Raw genomic sequence first — 13,696 nt, 5'->3', positions numbered from 1 at the left:
AGAAGGTCTAACATGCATATAATCAAATTTTCTAGAAGGAAAGGAGATAAAGAGAATGGACTAGAAATGCCTTTTGAAAATAATGGCTGTGAAATTTTTATTTTTTTATTTTTTTATTTTTTTTTCAACGTTTATTTATTTTTGGGAGAGAGACAGAGCATGAACAGGGAGGGGCAGAGAGAGAGGGAGACACAGAATCGGAAACAGGCTCCAGGCTCTGAGCCATCAGCCCAGAGCCTGATGCGGGGCTCGAACTCACAGACCGCGAGATCGTGACCTGGCTGAAGTCGGACGCTTAACCGACTGCGCCACCCAAGCGCCCCTGGCTGTGAAATTTTTAAAAGCAACAGAAGATACCAAGGAATAAACTCAAGACACCCTACAAACCTCAGGTAGGTTGCCACTCTTAGACAATAGGTACAGAAAATGTATTTAATAAATTTAACATCCACTAATAATAGTCTTAGAAGGGGGGCCTGGGTGACTCCGTAGGTTAAGCATCTAACTTCAGCTTAGATCATGATCTCACAGCTCATAAGTTAGAGCCCTGCCTAGTCAATATATCCTAGAAGTCCTTGTCAATGTTTAAAAGGAAAAGGCATATTTCTATAACATCTTGTTACGTTAAAGAACTGCAAATGAAACCAGTGAGACGCTACTTCACACCTATTAGAATGGCTGAAATCCAAAACTGGTATCAAATGTCAGCAAGGATGTGGCGCACTCTTTCACTGTTGGTAGGGGTGTAAAACAGTACAGTCACTTTGGAACACAGATTGGCATTTTCTTACAAAGCTAAACATAGTCTTACCATTGGATCCAGCAATTGCACACCTAGGTATTTACCCAAATAGGTTGAAATTTATGTTCATACAAAACCTGCACAAAAATGTTTATAGCAACTTTATTCACAAGTGCTAAAATTAGAACCAGCAGTGTCCTTCAACAAGTGAATGGATAAACAAATTGTAACAATCTAGGCCATGAAATACTAATCAGTGACAAAAAGAAATGCACTACCAAGCCACAAAAAGACATGGAAAAACCACTGTCTTTATATTTCTTCCCTTCTGCTCCTGTGGGTTCAGTTTGCCATCTTTTGCCAGTGTCTTAAGGTACAATGTTAGATGCTTTGTTAATATAGTCTCTATACATGGGGAACCTGGGTGGCTCAGTCTGCTGAGTGTCCAACTTTTGATTTCAGCTTAGGTCATGATCTCACAGTTTCTGAGACTGAGCCCTGCATCAGGCTCTGTGCTGACAGTGTGGAGCCTGCTTGAGATTCTCTCTCTCTCCCTCCCCCTGCCACTCTCAAAATAAATACATAAACTTTAAAAATTAAAAAAATAAAAAATATATATAGTCCCTATATATAATAGTCTTGCTATTAATTTCTATTTAAACACTGATCTTGGTGCAACACATAATTTGGTATGTTTTCATTTTCATTCATCTCAAAGTATTTTCTAATTTCTCTTAGGATTTCTTCTTTTACCTACTGGTTATTTAAAAGTACATTGTTTGGGGGCACCTGGGTGGCTCAGTCAGTTGAGCGTCTGACTTCGGCTCAGGTCATGATCATGCGTTCATGGTTTCGAGACCTGTATTGGACTCTGGACTGACAGCTCAGAGCCTGGAGCCTGCTTTGGATTCTGCGTCTCCCTCTCTCTCTGCCCCTCCCCTGCCCACACTCTCTCTCTCTCAAAAAATTAAAAAAAAAAAAAAAAGTTAAAATTTGTGTAAAGTACACTGTTTGATTTCCATATATTTTTGAACTCTCCACATTTTTCTGCTAACTATGTTTAATTATGTTTTTAAGGATTTGATTTTATTTTAGCGTTTATTTATTTATTTTGAGAAAGAGAGAAAGAGAGCAAGCACGAGCAGGGGAGGGGCAGAGATTCCCAAGCAGGCTTCTCGCTGACAGAGGACAGCCCAATGTGGGGCTTGAACTCACCAACTGTGAGATCAAGCCCTGAGCCAAAACCAAGAGTCAGACACTTAACCAACAGAGCCACCCAGGCGCCCCATAAGGATTTTATTTTTAAGTAATCTACACCCAACGTGGGGCTTTAATGCACAACCCTGAGATCAAGAGTCACATGCTCTACCTACTAGGCCAGCCAGGAGCCCCATATCTGTTATGTTTAATTTCATTCATTATCAGAGAAATATTTTGTATAATTTCAGTCCTTTTAAATGTATTAAGGCTTGTATTATGGTGTAGCATGTGATCTATCCTGGAGAACATTCCATGTACACTTAAGAATGTATATTCTGTTATTACTGGAGATATCTATAAAAGGTCTAGTTAGCTTATACTGTTGTCCAAGTTTTCTATTTCTTTGTTGAGCTTCCGTCTAGTTGTTTTATCCATTATTAAAAGTGGAGTGTTGAAGTCTCCAACTATTACTGTTGAATTGTCTATTTTCCTCTTCAATTCTGTCAATTTTTGCTTCATTTGTTTGAGGCACTGTTACTACATACATATATGTTTATAATTGTTATATATTTCTGATGGATTGACTTATCATTACAAAATGTCCTTCTTTATCTCTAATAACATTTTTTGTTTTAAAGTCTATTTTGGGGTGCCTGGGTGGGTCAGTTGGTTGAGCATCCGACTTCGGCTCAGGTCATGATCTCCTGGTTTGTGAGTTTGAACCCCGCGTCGGGTTCTCTGCTGACAGCTCAGAGCCTGGAGCCTGCTTTGGATTCTGTGTCCCCCCTCTCTCTCTGCCCTTCCCCTGCTCACACTCTGTCTCTCTCTGCCTCTCAAAAATAAAGAAACATAATAAAAAAAATTTTTTTAAGTCTATTTTGCAGGATATTAGCATAGCCACTTAGTTTATGGATGCTGTTTGCATGAGAGATCTTTTCCATCCTTTTACTTTTTACTGATTTGTATTTTTGAATCTAAAGTGTTTCTCCTATAGACAGCATGCAGTTGGATCTTCTTTTTTATCAGTCTAAAATCACAATGAGAGAGCACTATTTAAGTACCAAAATGGCTAAAATAAAAAAAAAAAACCTGATAGTATCAATTATGATGGTAAATGAAATAAGAAGTCCTCTCATTGACTGATAGTGGGTATGTGAATTGTCAAAAACTGTGGGAAACTTTTTGACATTATCCACTAAAGGTGAAGATACACATATCCATTCATGCCCTAAAAATTCCGTTCCCATGTATAGATGTAACAGAAATGCATTTATATGTACTTCAAAGACAGTATTAGTCATAATTGCCCCAAACTAGAAATAACTCAAATGTACATGAACAGAAGGGATAAACAGATAGAGATATAATCATATATTGAACACTAAATAGCAATGAAAGTGTAAGAAAATTAATTTACACACAATATGGGTATATTTCATAAATATAATATTAAACAAAAGGAGTCAGACACAAAAAAATAAACACGGATTCCATTTATACAAAATTCAAAAAAAATTCAGGTAAAACAAAAAGATAGTGTTAAGAAAGAAACATATAAGTAAAAAAGTAAAAGTGGAAAGAAAATCTGATACACAGTTTCATAATGTTCTGTTTCTTGATTTAAATAGTGCTACACAGGTGTTTGCTTCACAGTGTATCACTGGGTGGTATAGTTTTGTTTTGTTCCGTTTTCTATTATGTGTTATGACTCACAATAAAAAGGTTTAAAAAAACCTGAGTAAAGATTCCTTGTATTCTATCCCAATATGTAGTGGACACCTAATTTTCCCTGAAATAATCAAATTATTATCTTTATTCCTTTAATTTTGTCTTTCCTGTAGTCCATACACACAGACATACACAGGCACACACAATCTTTCCTTACCTCAACCAGATTCTGTAAAATCCAGGCCAATCTCAAAGAAACATGCTGGTTTGTGAAACTAAACATACTGACTGCAAAAAATCGTTTACTTCTAGTGAAAAAGTGTAGCACTCGGCAGGAGCTCTGTATTAGCTGTTAAGAAAAAAGATATTTTAGGAAAATGCACTTAATGGTGTTTGATATCTCTATATTAATTCTACACATATGAAAACAAACCCAATAACAAATCATTCAACTACTTCTAGTGTTCTCAGCACCTAAGAACATGAAGTAAAGCAATGTTACCCCAAGTGGACATTTGTATTCTAACATACGAGATATAACATATCTACTATGTCCTTCTTTAATAAACACAAAAAGCTCAAGATAAAGTCTTTTATTATTATTATTATTATTTTTAATGTTTATTTATTCTTGAGACAGAGACAGAGCATGAACAGGGAGGGGCAGAGAGAGAGGCAGACACAGAATCTGAAACAGGCTCCGAGCTGTCAGCACAGAGCTGGACGCAGGGCTTGAATCCACGAACTGTGGATCATGACCTGAGCCTAAGTTAGACGCTTAACTGACTGAGCCACCCAGGCACCCCTCAAGATAAAGTCTAAAAAAAAAAAAAAAAAAGGAAAAGGGACGCCTGGTTGGGTCAGTGAGCAAAGCATGAGATTCTTGATCTCGTGTCATGGCTTTGAGCCCCACACTGGGTACAAAGATTACAAAAAAAAAAAACCAAAAACTTAAAAAACATAAAAGAAAAAGAAAAGAAAAGGGGGAGAGTCAAGGGATAGGCTATATTCCTATATGAAATATATTTTGAATGAGGTTACTATTAACCCATAAGGGAAATTTCCCTACACACTAAGTACCTAAAATTGGGATATATGATTTCACTGAACACTACCTATACTTAACAAAATCAAAGATGAAATATATATATAGTTTTAAATTTGCTTCTTAGTAAGCAAAATCTTTAGTTAAAAAGAAAAAGCCTCTCACAGAAAACTTGCTTTGAGTTTTAAGGTTTGTAAGACATAGTAAAAAAAAAAAATCAAAAACAAAAACTCTATCCTGCCACCTACTACAAGAATGCCAATGGACAATTCAACTTCTGAAACTGATGTTTTAAAGAATATTCACTTATAGAGAATTTACCACCTTCTTGCATTTTTCCCTCTGTTATTACTCACCCCTCCCCTAAAAAATAAATATAAAGGTTTGGGTTTATTTACTAAAATAATAAGTGTAACAATGAAGAAAATGTATAGACTCAATTCTCTCTACATTTTAGTTTTGTCCTTTGTTAAGTTTATTTATTTTGAAAGAGAAGGAAAGAGAGAGCGGGGGAGGGGCAGAGAGAGAGAGAGAGAGGGAGGGAGAGAGAGAGAATCCCAAGCAGGCTCCTCACTGTCAGCACAGAGCCCAATGTGGAGCTCAAACTCATGAACCCATGAGATCATGACCTGAGCCAAAATCAAAAGTCAGGCGGCATTCAACCTACTGACCCATCCAGGCATCCCTTGTCCTTTTTTTTTTCCTTTTCGTTTTGGTGAAAAGTTCTACTCTTAGCAAATTTTAATTATATAATACAGTGTTATCAATTATAGTCATGTAATACATTAGATTCTCAGACCTTATTCATCTTATAACTGAAAGTTATAGCCCTTTTAACTTCCTTTTCATCTCATTCAGTGCTCAAACTTCCTGTGTTTCTACATATTTTGCACTGTTTATTAAAAGATAAGATGTCCTTGGGGCGCCTGGGTGGCTCAGTCGGTTAAGCGTCTGACTTCGGCTCAGGTCATGATCTCACGGTCTGTGGGTTCAAGCCCCGCGTCAGGCTCTGTGCTGACAGCTCAGAGCCTGGAGCCTGTTTCAGATTGTGTCTCCCTCTTTCTCTGACCCTCCCCTGTTCATGCTTTCTCTGTCTCAAAAATAAATAAATGTTTAAAAAAAAAAAAAAAGATAAGATGTCCTTGGGATGCCTGGGTGGCTCAGTGGGTTGAGTGTCCAACCTCGGTTCAGGTCATGACCTCATGGTTCATGAGTTCAAGCCCAGCATCGGGCTCTGTGCTGGCAGCTCGGAGCCTGGAGCCAGCTTCAGATTCTGTGTCTCCCTCTCTCTCTGCTCATCCCCTACTCATGCTCTGTCTCTCTCTCTCTTATTTTAGTGTTAAAATAAACACTAAAAAAAAATTTTTTTTTAATTTAAAAAAAGACAAGACATCCTTAAAGTGTTTAAAGGGACGACCCATAATCCTCCCTCTGATGTGTTATATGTTAACGAATGCCTCAAACTGAAAGAGGTTTTTCTTCCCTAAGAACACTATACTTTCCTCTATTTAAAAAATTGATTTCATATCCTTCTATTAAAAGGTATCTTCTATTAAAATGCAGATACCTGGGGTGGGGGAGCACACAAAAAGGATTAAGAGTTCTAACACCTGTACTTTTTTTTTTAAGTTTATTATTTATTTTGAGAAAGAGAGAGCGCACGCAGGTGGGGGAGGGGTAGAGAGAGAGGGAGAGAGACAATCCCAAGCAGGCTCCGTGATGTGGGCACAGAGCCCAAAGTGGGGCTCAACCCCATGAACTGTGAGATCATGACCTGAGCCGAAATCAAGAGCCAGACACTTAACTGAGTCACCCAGGCACCCCTAACACCTGTACTTTTATATAACATACGAACAATTAGCATTTTGTTCTTACATTTAACAAATATTTATTGAGTACCTTCTATGTACCAAGGGACTGTGCTAGTCCTTGAGAAACTAGAGTGAACAATATAGGCAGAGTCCCTGCCTTCTTGAAATTTACATTCTAATGGGAAGAGAAAGACAAGTAATCAAATCAATAAATGAGATAATCTAAGAAGACACCCTAAAATAAACCAATATTGAAGGTACCACCAAAAAAACAACAAAGAATCCTGTTAGTTAAATTACAAAGAAATGCTAAGATATAATTGACGGTTAAAATTATTTTAAAAATTGATGGTTACGAATACATCCTGCTTGGGGCGCCTGGCTGGCTCAGTTGGTGGAATGTGTGACTCCTGGCCTAGGGGTTGTGAGTTCAAGCCCCATGTTGGGTGTGGAGATTAATTAAAAATAAAATCTTACAAAAATATATCCTGCTTAAAATTACCCCTTTAAAATTAGAAAAAAAAAGTATGTCTTATAATTCACACATTGCTGGGGGGAAGGTAAATGATGCAGCCACCCTGGAAAAAGTTTTCTGACAGTTTCATATAAAACAAAATATGCAATTACCATTTGACCTAGCAATTAATTGTACCTTTGGGGTATTATCCTAGAGAAATGAACACTTACGTTCACATAAATGTCTGTACACAAATGTTCAAAACAGGGGTGCCTGGGTGGCTCAGTCGGTTAAGCGTCCGACTTCGGCTCAGGTCATGATCTCACGATTTGTGGGTTCGAGCCCCGTGTCGGGCTCTGTGCTGACAGCTCAGAGCCTGGAGCCTGCTTCGGATTCTGGATCTCCCTCTCTCTCTGACCCTCCCCCATTCATGCTCTGTCTCTCTCTGTCTCAAAAATAAACATTTAAAAAAATAAATAAATAAATAAAATTTAAAAAAAAAACACAAACGTTCAGAACAGCCCTATTTCTAATAGCCAAAAACTGGGATTTCACAGATGTCCTTAAAAAACAGGTAGTGCATCTGTACCCCTGAATCCAACACAGCAATAAAAAGAAACAACCTATTGATTCAGGTACAACTTGGATTCTCCAGGGAATTACACTAAGTGAAAAAAGCAAATCCCAAAGGTTTTATACTGCATCATTTTAGGTATATAATATTTTTGAAGTCAGAAAATATTTTTAATGGAGCACAGATTACTGGTTGCGAGGAGTGATGGATGGGAAGAGGCTGGAGAGGTACACAGCAGAGATGGCTGTGGTTATAAAAGGGCAACATAAGGGGCCCCTGGGTGGCTCAGTTGGTTAAGCGTCCGACTTCACCTCAGGTCATGATCTCATGGTTGTGAGTTCAAGCCCCATGTCTGGCTCTGTGCTGACAGCTCAGAGCCTGGAGTCTGCTTCAAATTCTGTGACTCCCTCTCTCTCTGCCCTTCCCCTGCTCATGCTCATGCTCTGTCTCTCAAAAAATAAACATTAAAAACATTTTTTAAATAAAAAATTTTTTAAAAATAATAAAAGAGCAACATGAGGGACCTTTGTAATGATGGTACTGTTTAGCGTCCCAACTGTGGTGGTGGTCATACGAACATATAAAAGAACTGTACAGAAGTCAGAACACGCCCACATACAAACAGAAAAGAGTACAAGTAAAATAGGGAAATCTGAATATGATCTACAGATTGTATCAATGTCAGTATCCTGGTTGTGATGCTAAACTCCAGTTTTGTAAACTGTTACCATTGAGAGAACCTGCAAAGCCTATAAGGGATCCCTGTATTATTTTTTACAACTGCACGTGAATCTATAATGATCTCAATTAAAATTTCAGTTGAAAAAATTATACGTCTCAAAATCTGTGAAATATAAGTGCTGTGAAAGAAAGAAAGGGCGGTTTGATACAGACTGGACTGGGGGAAGGGGGTCATGCTACTCTATATAAATAAGATGGCAGGAAAGGCCTCACACAGAGGAGGTGACAGGTGAGCTGGGCCCGGAAGGATGAGAAGAATCCAGTCATGATGGCAGGAGAGCCCCTTGCAGGTCTGAAGGTCTTAAGGTGAGAAGCTGCTTGGGTGCTACAAGAACAAAAGCAGGCTGGCAAAGCTAGAGCCAGATCCTTAGCAGCTTCAGGGAGGAAGGGGTCTGGGAAATGGTCAGAGTTGTAGACAGAGCTGATCCATGGTAGGGAGTTAAGATTTAGTGCTAAAAGCAAAGAGAAGCCTTCGCAACCATTAAGCAAGAATCAGAACAACAGTGAGAGGAAGCATGGCTGCTGGGAAGACTGGAGGAAAACAATGGTGCCGGGAGATTGCCAACACACTTTAATTACTTCATCATGTTGCTTAGAGCTAGCCTTGGCTAAACTGACAACTTTGGTGCCATTTCTGGCACATACACCCTAAACATTTCCAGGAGCCTCAATCAATAAACCATAAGGATCTGGGATAGGATGGGTGCAGGGTGGGGTTCCTCCACTGGCAGGACAGGCCCTGGAATCATGTGTGCTAAACCGTAAGAATCCGTGCACATTTTTTCCTAAGAGAAACCAAGCTTACATCATGTGCATGTTCAATATTAAGTAGATGAAGTGCTTTAAATGCAGAGTTTTGTGTATGAAGTTAGTTTTGTTTTTATTATTATTTTTTAATGTTTGTTTATTTTTGAGAGAGACAGAGAGTGAGTGAGGGAGGGGCAGAGAGAGAAGGAGAAAGAGAATCCCAAGCAGGCTCTGCACTATCAGCATGGAGCCCCATGTGGGGCTCGAACTCACAAACTGTGAGATCATGACCCGAGCTGAAATCAAGAGTCGGACGCTTAACTGACTGAGCCACCCAGGCAACCCTATAAATTGTATAATTTTAAATTATACCATTCAAAGTTCATGACATTTTCTTATAATCATTTTCAACTCCTTAATCACTCTTTCCTGTACACAGCATCTCTCAGTACTCAGCCTTACAAGTTATTAAAGCAAGGTACATCCTCATATATTAAACTAACAAAAGAAAAACCAATGTGGGTGACATTATGGCAAAAGTGTTTCTTTCACTCATGCATTGCTGTCATATTCTATAATATATTCATGTTTGTTTCCATATAAAATTAGTGTCTCCAAATAGTTATTGAGTCAAATCAATGCTCCAGATACTCTCTGAAGCACCATTCTGTAGAGGCACCTGAGTTGAAAAGGCATTTAGCTGTGTGGCATTAGAATATGTAAAATTGCAGCATGTAATATTAATTATAACATCACATATTGCAGGTCTGGCCACATTTGGAAAACTGTCTTTCCCTTTGACTCAGTAACCCCACAGTTACGCTGCCACCACCACTATTGTCACTGTCATAGTCATAACCATTGTCATTTGCTACCATGATGTGGTAGGCATCAGATGAAGAGCTTGTGGCTGTCAGCCAGTTATGCGTCTTGATATCCATTCTCCACTTTTAACAAAAGATTATGAAATTTGGACATTTCTCTATTTTTTCTGGACATGGTCTGCATTTTGTCCACTTCTCCAAGAATGGTAACATGAATTCTCACGCACATGAGACCCTGGGGTCCATCCTAAACCTTCTCAGGGCTTCCTGAAGTGTAGTTGTTAAGTACTTTAGTCTACCACATATGCTTTTGGGTGACAATTATGAAGTTTCCCTGATGTGAGGAGTGTGCATATGTGTATTCTCTTCTCAACGTTCTAAAACAGCACAGGTAGGAGATTATACAGGTAAGGGACATTTACAGGGAAAACAGTAATATCTAAATCACAGAAGATAAGAAAAAGATTACCTTCATTAGGAATGAATTATTCCAAGATTTTACCAGTTCAATAGCTCTTAGGTCTTGCCAACTAATGAAGTTGTGAAAATGATTTCCCGTTTTCCTAAGAACGATAAAAACAGTATTTTGAGACTCAATATAAATCAGAGACTATAGTAAATAAAAGATCTGGCACAAGAGAAAACAAAATTAGAGGCAACACTGGAATATCAAAGTATAATTTATTTAGATGGGGCTTGCCGAATGATTTTTTCATTTTATAAACTGAACGCATTTTGTAACAATTATAATGTGATAAATAAAATGAAATTCTAGATCAAATTCTATCAAAAAAGATATTCTTTTTGAAGCAGTACAACGTGCACACGTCTAAAACAAAACACATCTAATAAGAAGGCCTTTAAAGACTTGCTTATACACTTTAAAAAGCAAGAAGCCAATGCTTCCTCCCTTCATTTTACTTGAAACACACAATCGGATAAAAACATCTGTAGCTACACAGAAGAGCTGAAATATTGCCTGACCCTATTTCTATACCTCTCACCTTTGGGACTGGCTTATCCTCTGCAACCTACTAAGCTTATCAAAATTTGTCCAATAAGAAGAAATTCAACAAACTCTGGGTCAACACTACAATAAAAGTACAGAACTAAGAAATATCATAGAAATAAGTCATTTTCCTTTTTGGCTCCTGCAAATTCAACCACTGACATCTACTAATCTTTGACATACAACTCAGGCTTGCTGTCTACCTTATTCCAGGTGCCCCTCTGTGTTGAGTTTGGCCACATTCGATTCCCTAGACTGTCATTTCCCACACTTCTTAAGCAGTCCACACCCATGGACACATCCTCAACTTTATTACCTGGAAACATTCTACACCCGAAATTTTAACATCCCAATATATTAGTCAACACATCTTGCTATTATTTCAGTTTTCTCAATCTTACTCTCTACTAAATACCTTCCCTTCAGGGGCACCGGGTGGCTTAGTCAGTTAAACGTCCAACTCTTGGTTTCAGCTCAGGTCATGATCTCACAGCTTCATGGGTTCACGCCCAGCTCTGCACTGACAGTGCGGAGCCTGCTTGGGATTCTCCCTCTCCCTCCCCCACTCCCACTGTTTCTGTCTCTCTCAAAATGAATAAATAAACTTAAGAAAAAAAATACCTTCCCTTCAAATTCACTGTAACCATTAATCCCTCAGACACTTGTCTTCCTACCAACCTCTCTCAGGCTTCCGTCCTTTCCTGCATCCCATGATCTAGCATACTCTCTACCCCGTGATTCTCTCTCTTTTTAAAAATTGTGGTGGGGCGCCTGGGTGGCGCAGTCGGCTAAGCGTCCGACTTCAGCCAGGTCACGATCTCGCGGTCCGTGGGTTCGAGCCCTGCGTCAGGCTCTGGGCTGATGGCTCAGAGCCTGGAGGCTGTTTCCGATTCTGTGTCTCCCTCTCTCTCTGCCCCTCCCCCGTTCATGCTCTGTCTCTCTCTGTCCCAAAAATAAATAAACGTCGAAAAAAAAATTTAAAAATTGTGGTAAGATATATATAACATAAATTTGCCACTTTAATCATGTTTAAATGTGCGGTTCAGTGGCATTAAGTACATTTCACAATGTTATATATTACCATCACCATTATTTCCCAACATTTGGGTTGTTTCTACCCCCTTGCCTTTGTGAATAATGCTGCTATAAACACTGCTATGCAAGTACCTGTTTGAGTCCCTGTTTCAATTCCTTTGGGTATATACCTACGAGTAGAATTGCTGGGTCATCTGGTAAGTCTAGTTTTTGAAGAACTGCCAAACTTTTTCCCACAGTGCTGCACCATTTACATCCCTGCCACCAGTATACAAGAGTTCCAGTTTTTCCACACCCTCACCAACACTTGTTGTTTTCCATTTTTTTAATTATAGCCATCCTGATGGGTGTGAAGTGGTATCTCATTGTAGTTGATACGTGTTTCCCCAAGGACTAATGATATTGTACATCTTTTCATGTGCTTATTGACTATCTGTATACTATTCAAGTCCTTTGTCCATTTATGAATTGCTTTATTTGGGGTTTTTTTTGTTGTTGAGTTGTAATAGTTCTTTATATATCCTAAATATTAATTCTTTATCAAATACATGATTTGCAAAAAAATAGTTTCTACCATTTTGTGAGTTTTCTTTTCACTCTCTTAATAGTGTCCTTCCCTTTCATTTTTCGCTTCTACTAATGAGAATCATAGCATTCACCTACATTCATGAACACGTTACTTCTTTTTCCTTCAGTGATCCAAACAGCCTCCATTATCATTAGCACAAATCGGAGACATGATTTTCCTACTGTAGTTCTCTATCTTAGATGAAATTACAAAGCAAACACACCAAGATGCACACCAAGATGCACACCTTCCACATTACAGGCTGTAGTCAGTTTCCAGAAATCTAACTGCACATTTAAGATATCAATGACTAAATTTTCCTAGACATACATATGCATTTTTTTTATCTCAGACTCGCAACCCTGAGATCAAGACCTGAGCTGAGATCAAGGGTCAGATGCTTCACAATCCCAGACTTCAAGCTATACTACAAAGCTGTAATCATCAAGACAGTATGGTACTGGCAGAAGAATAGACACTCAGATCAATGGAATAGAATAGAGAACCCAGAAATGGACCCACAAACGCATGGCCAACTAATCTTTGACAAAGCAGGAAACAATATCCAATGGAATAAAGACAGTCTCTTCAGCAAGTGGTGCTGGGAAAGCTGGACAGTGACATGCCGAAGAATGAACCTGGGCCACTTTCTTACACCATATACAAAAATAAACTCAAAGTGGATGAAAGACCTCAATGTAAGACAGGAAGCCATCAAAATCCTCGAGGAGAAAGCAGGCAAAAACCTCTTTGATCTTGGCCGCAGCAACTTCTTACTCAACATGTCTCCAGAGGCAAGGGAAACAAAAGCAAAAATGAACTACTGGGACCTCATCAAAATAAAAAGCTTAAAGGCAACTGACAGAATGGGAGAAGATATTTACAAGTGACATATCGTATCCAAAATCTATAAAGAACTTATCAAACTCAACACCCAAAACACAAATAATCCAGTGAAGAAAGGGGCAAAAGACATGAATAGACACTTCTCCAAAGAAAACATCCAGATGGCCAACCGACACATGAAAAAATGCTCAACATCACTCATCATCAGGGAAATACAAATCAAAATCACAATGAGATACCACCTCACACCTGTCAGAATGGCTAACATTAACAACTCAGGCAACAACAGATGTTGGTGAGGATGCAGAGAAAGAGCATCTCTTTTGCATTGTTGGTGGGAATGCAAGCTGGTGCAGCCACTCTAGAAAACAGTATGGAGGTTTCTCAAAAAACTAAAAATATAGGGGCGCCTGGGTGGCGCAGTCGGTT

At 38.7% G+C, this 13,696-nt stretch overlaps 1 protein-coding gene across 5 annotated transcripts in view; it reads right to left on the bottom strand.

Annotated features, from left to right (window-relative positions):
• GK5 (glycerol kinase 5) overlaps nt 1-13,696 on the bottom strand; it is a 79,750-nt gene that overhangs the window by 45,237 nt on the left and 20,817 nt on the right. For all 5 annotated transcript variants that reach the window (XM_023260506.2, XM_023260507.2, XM_045037492.1 and 2 more), the window contains 2 exons: nt 10,279-10,372; nt 3,828-3,959 (listed from right to left, as the gene is read on the bottom strand). In XM_023260506.2, coding sequence (XP_023116274.1) covers nt 3,828-3,959; nt 10,279-10,372 — 226 coding nt within the window. The remainder of the gene's footprint in view (nt 1-3,827; nt 3,960-10,278; nt 10,373-13,696) is intronic.

The sequence above is a fragment of the Felis catus genome, chromosome C2 (assembly GCF_018350175.1).
Source record: "Felis catus isolate Fca126 chromosome C2, F.catus_Fca126_mat1.0, whole genome shotgun sequence".
Lineage (NCBI taxonomy): Eukaryota > Metazoa > Chordata > Mammalia > Carnivora > Felidae > Felis > Felis catus.
This window is presented reverse-complemented; position numbering and strand designations above follow the sequence as displayed.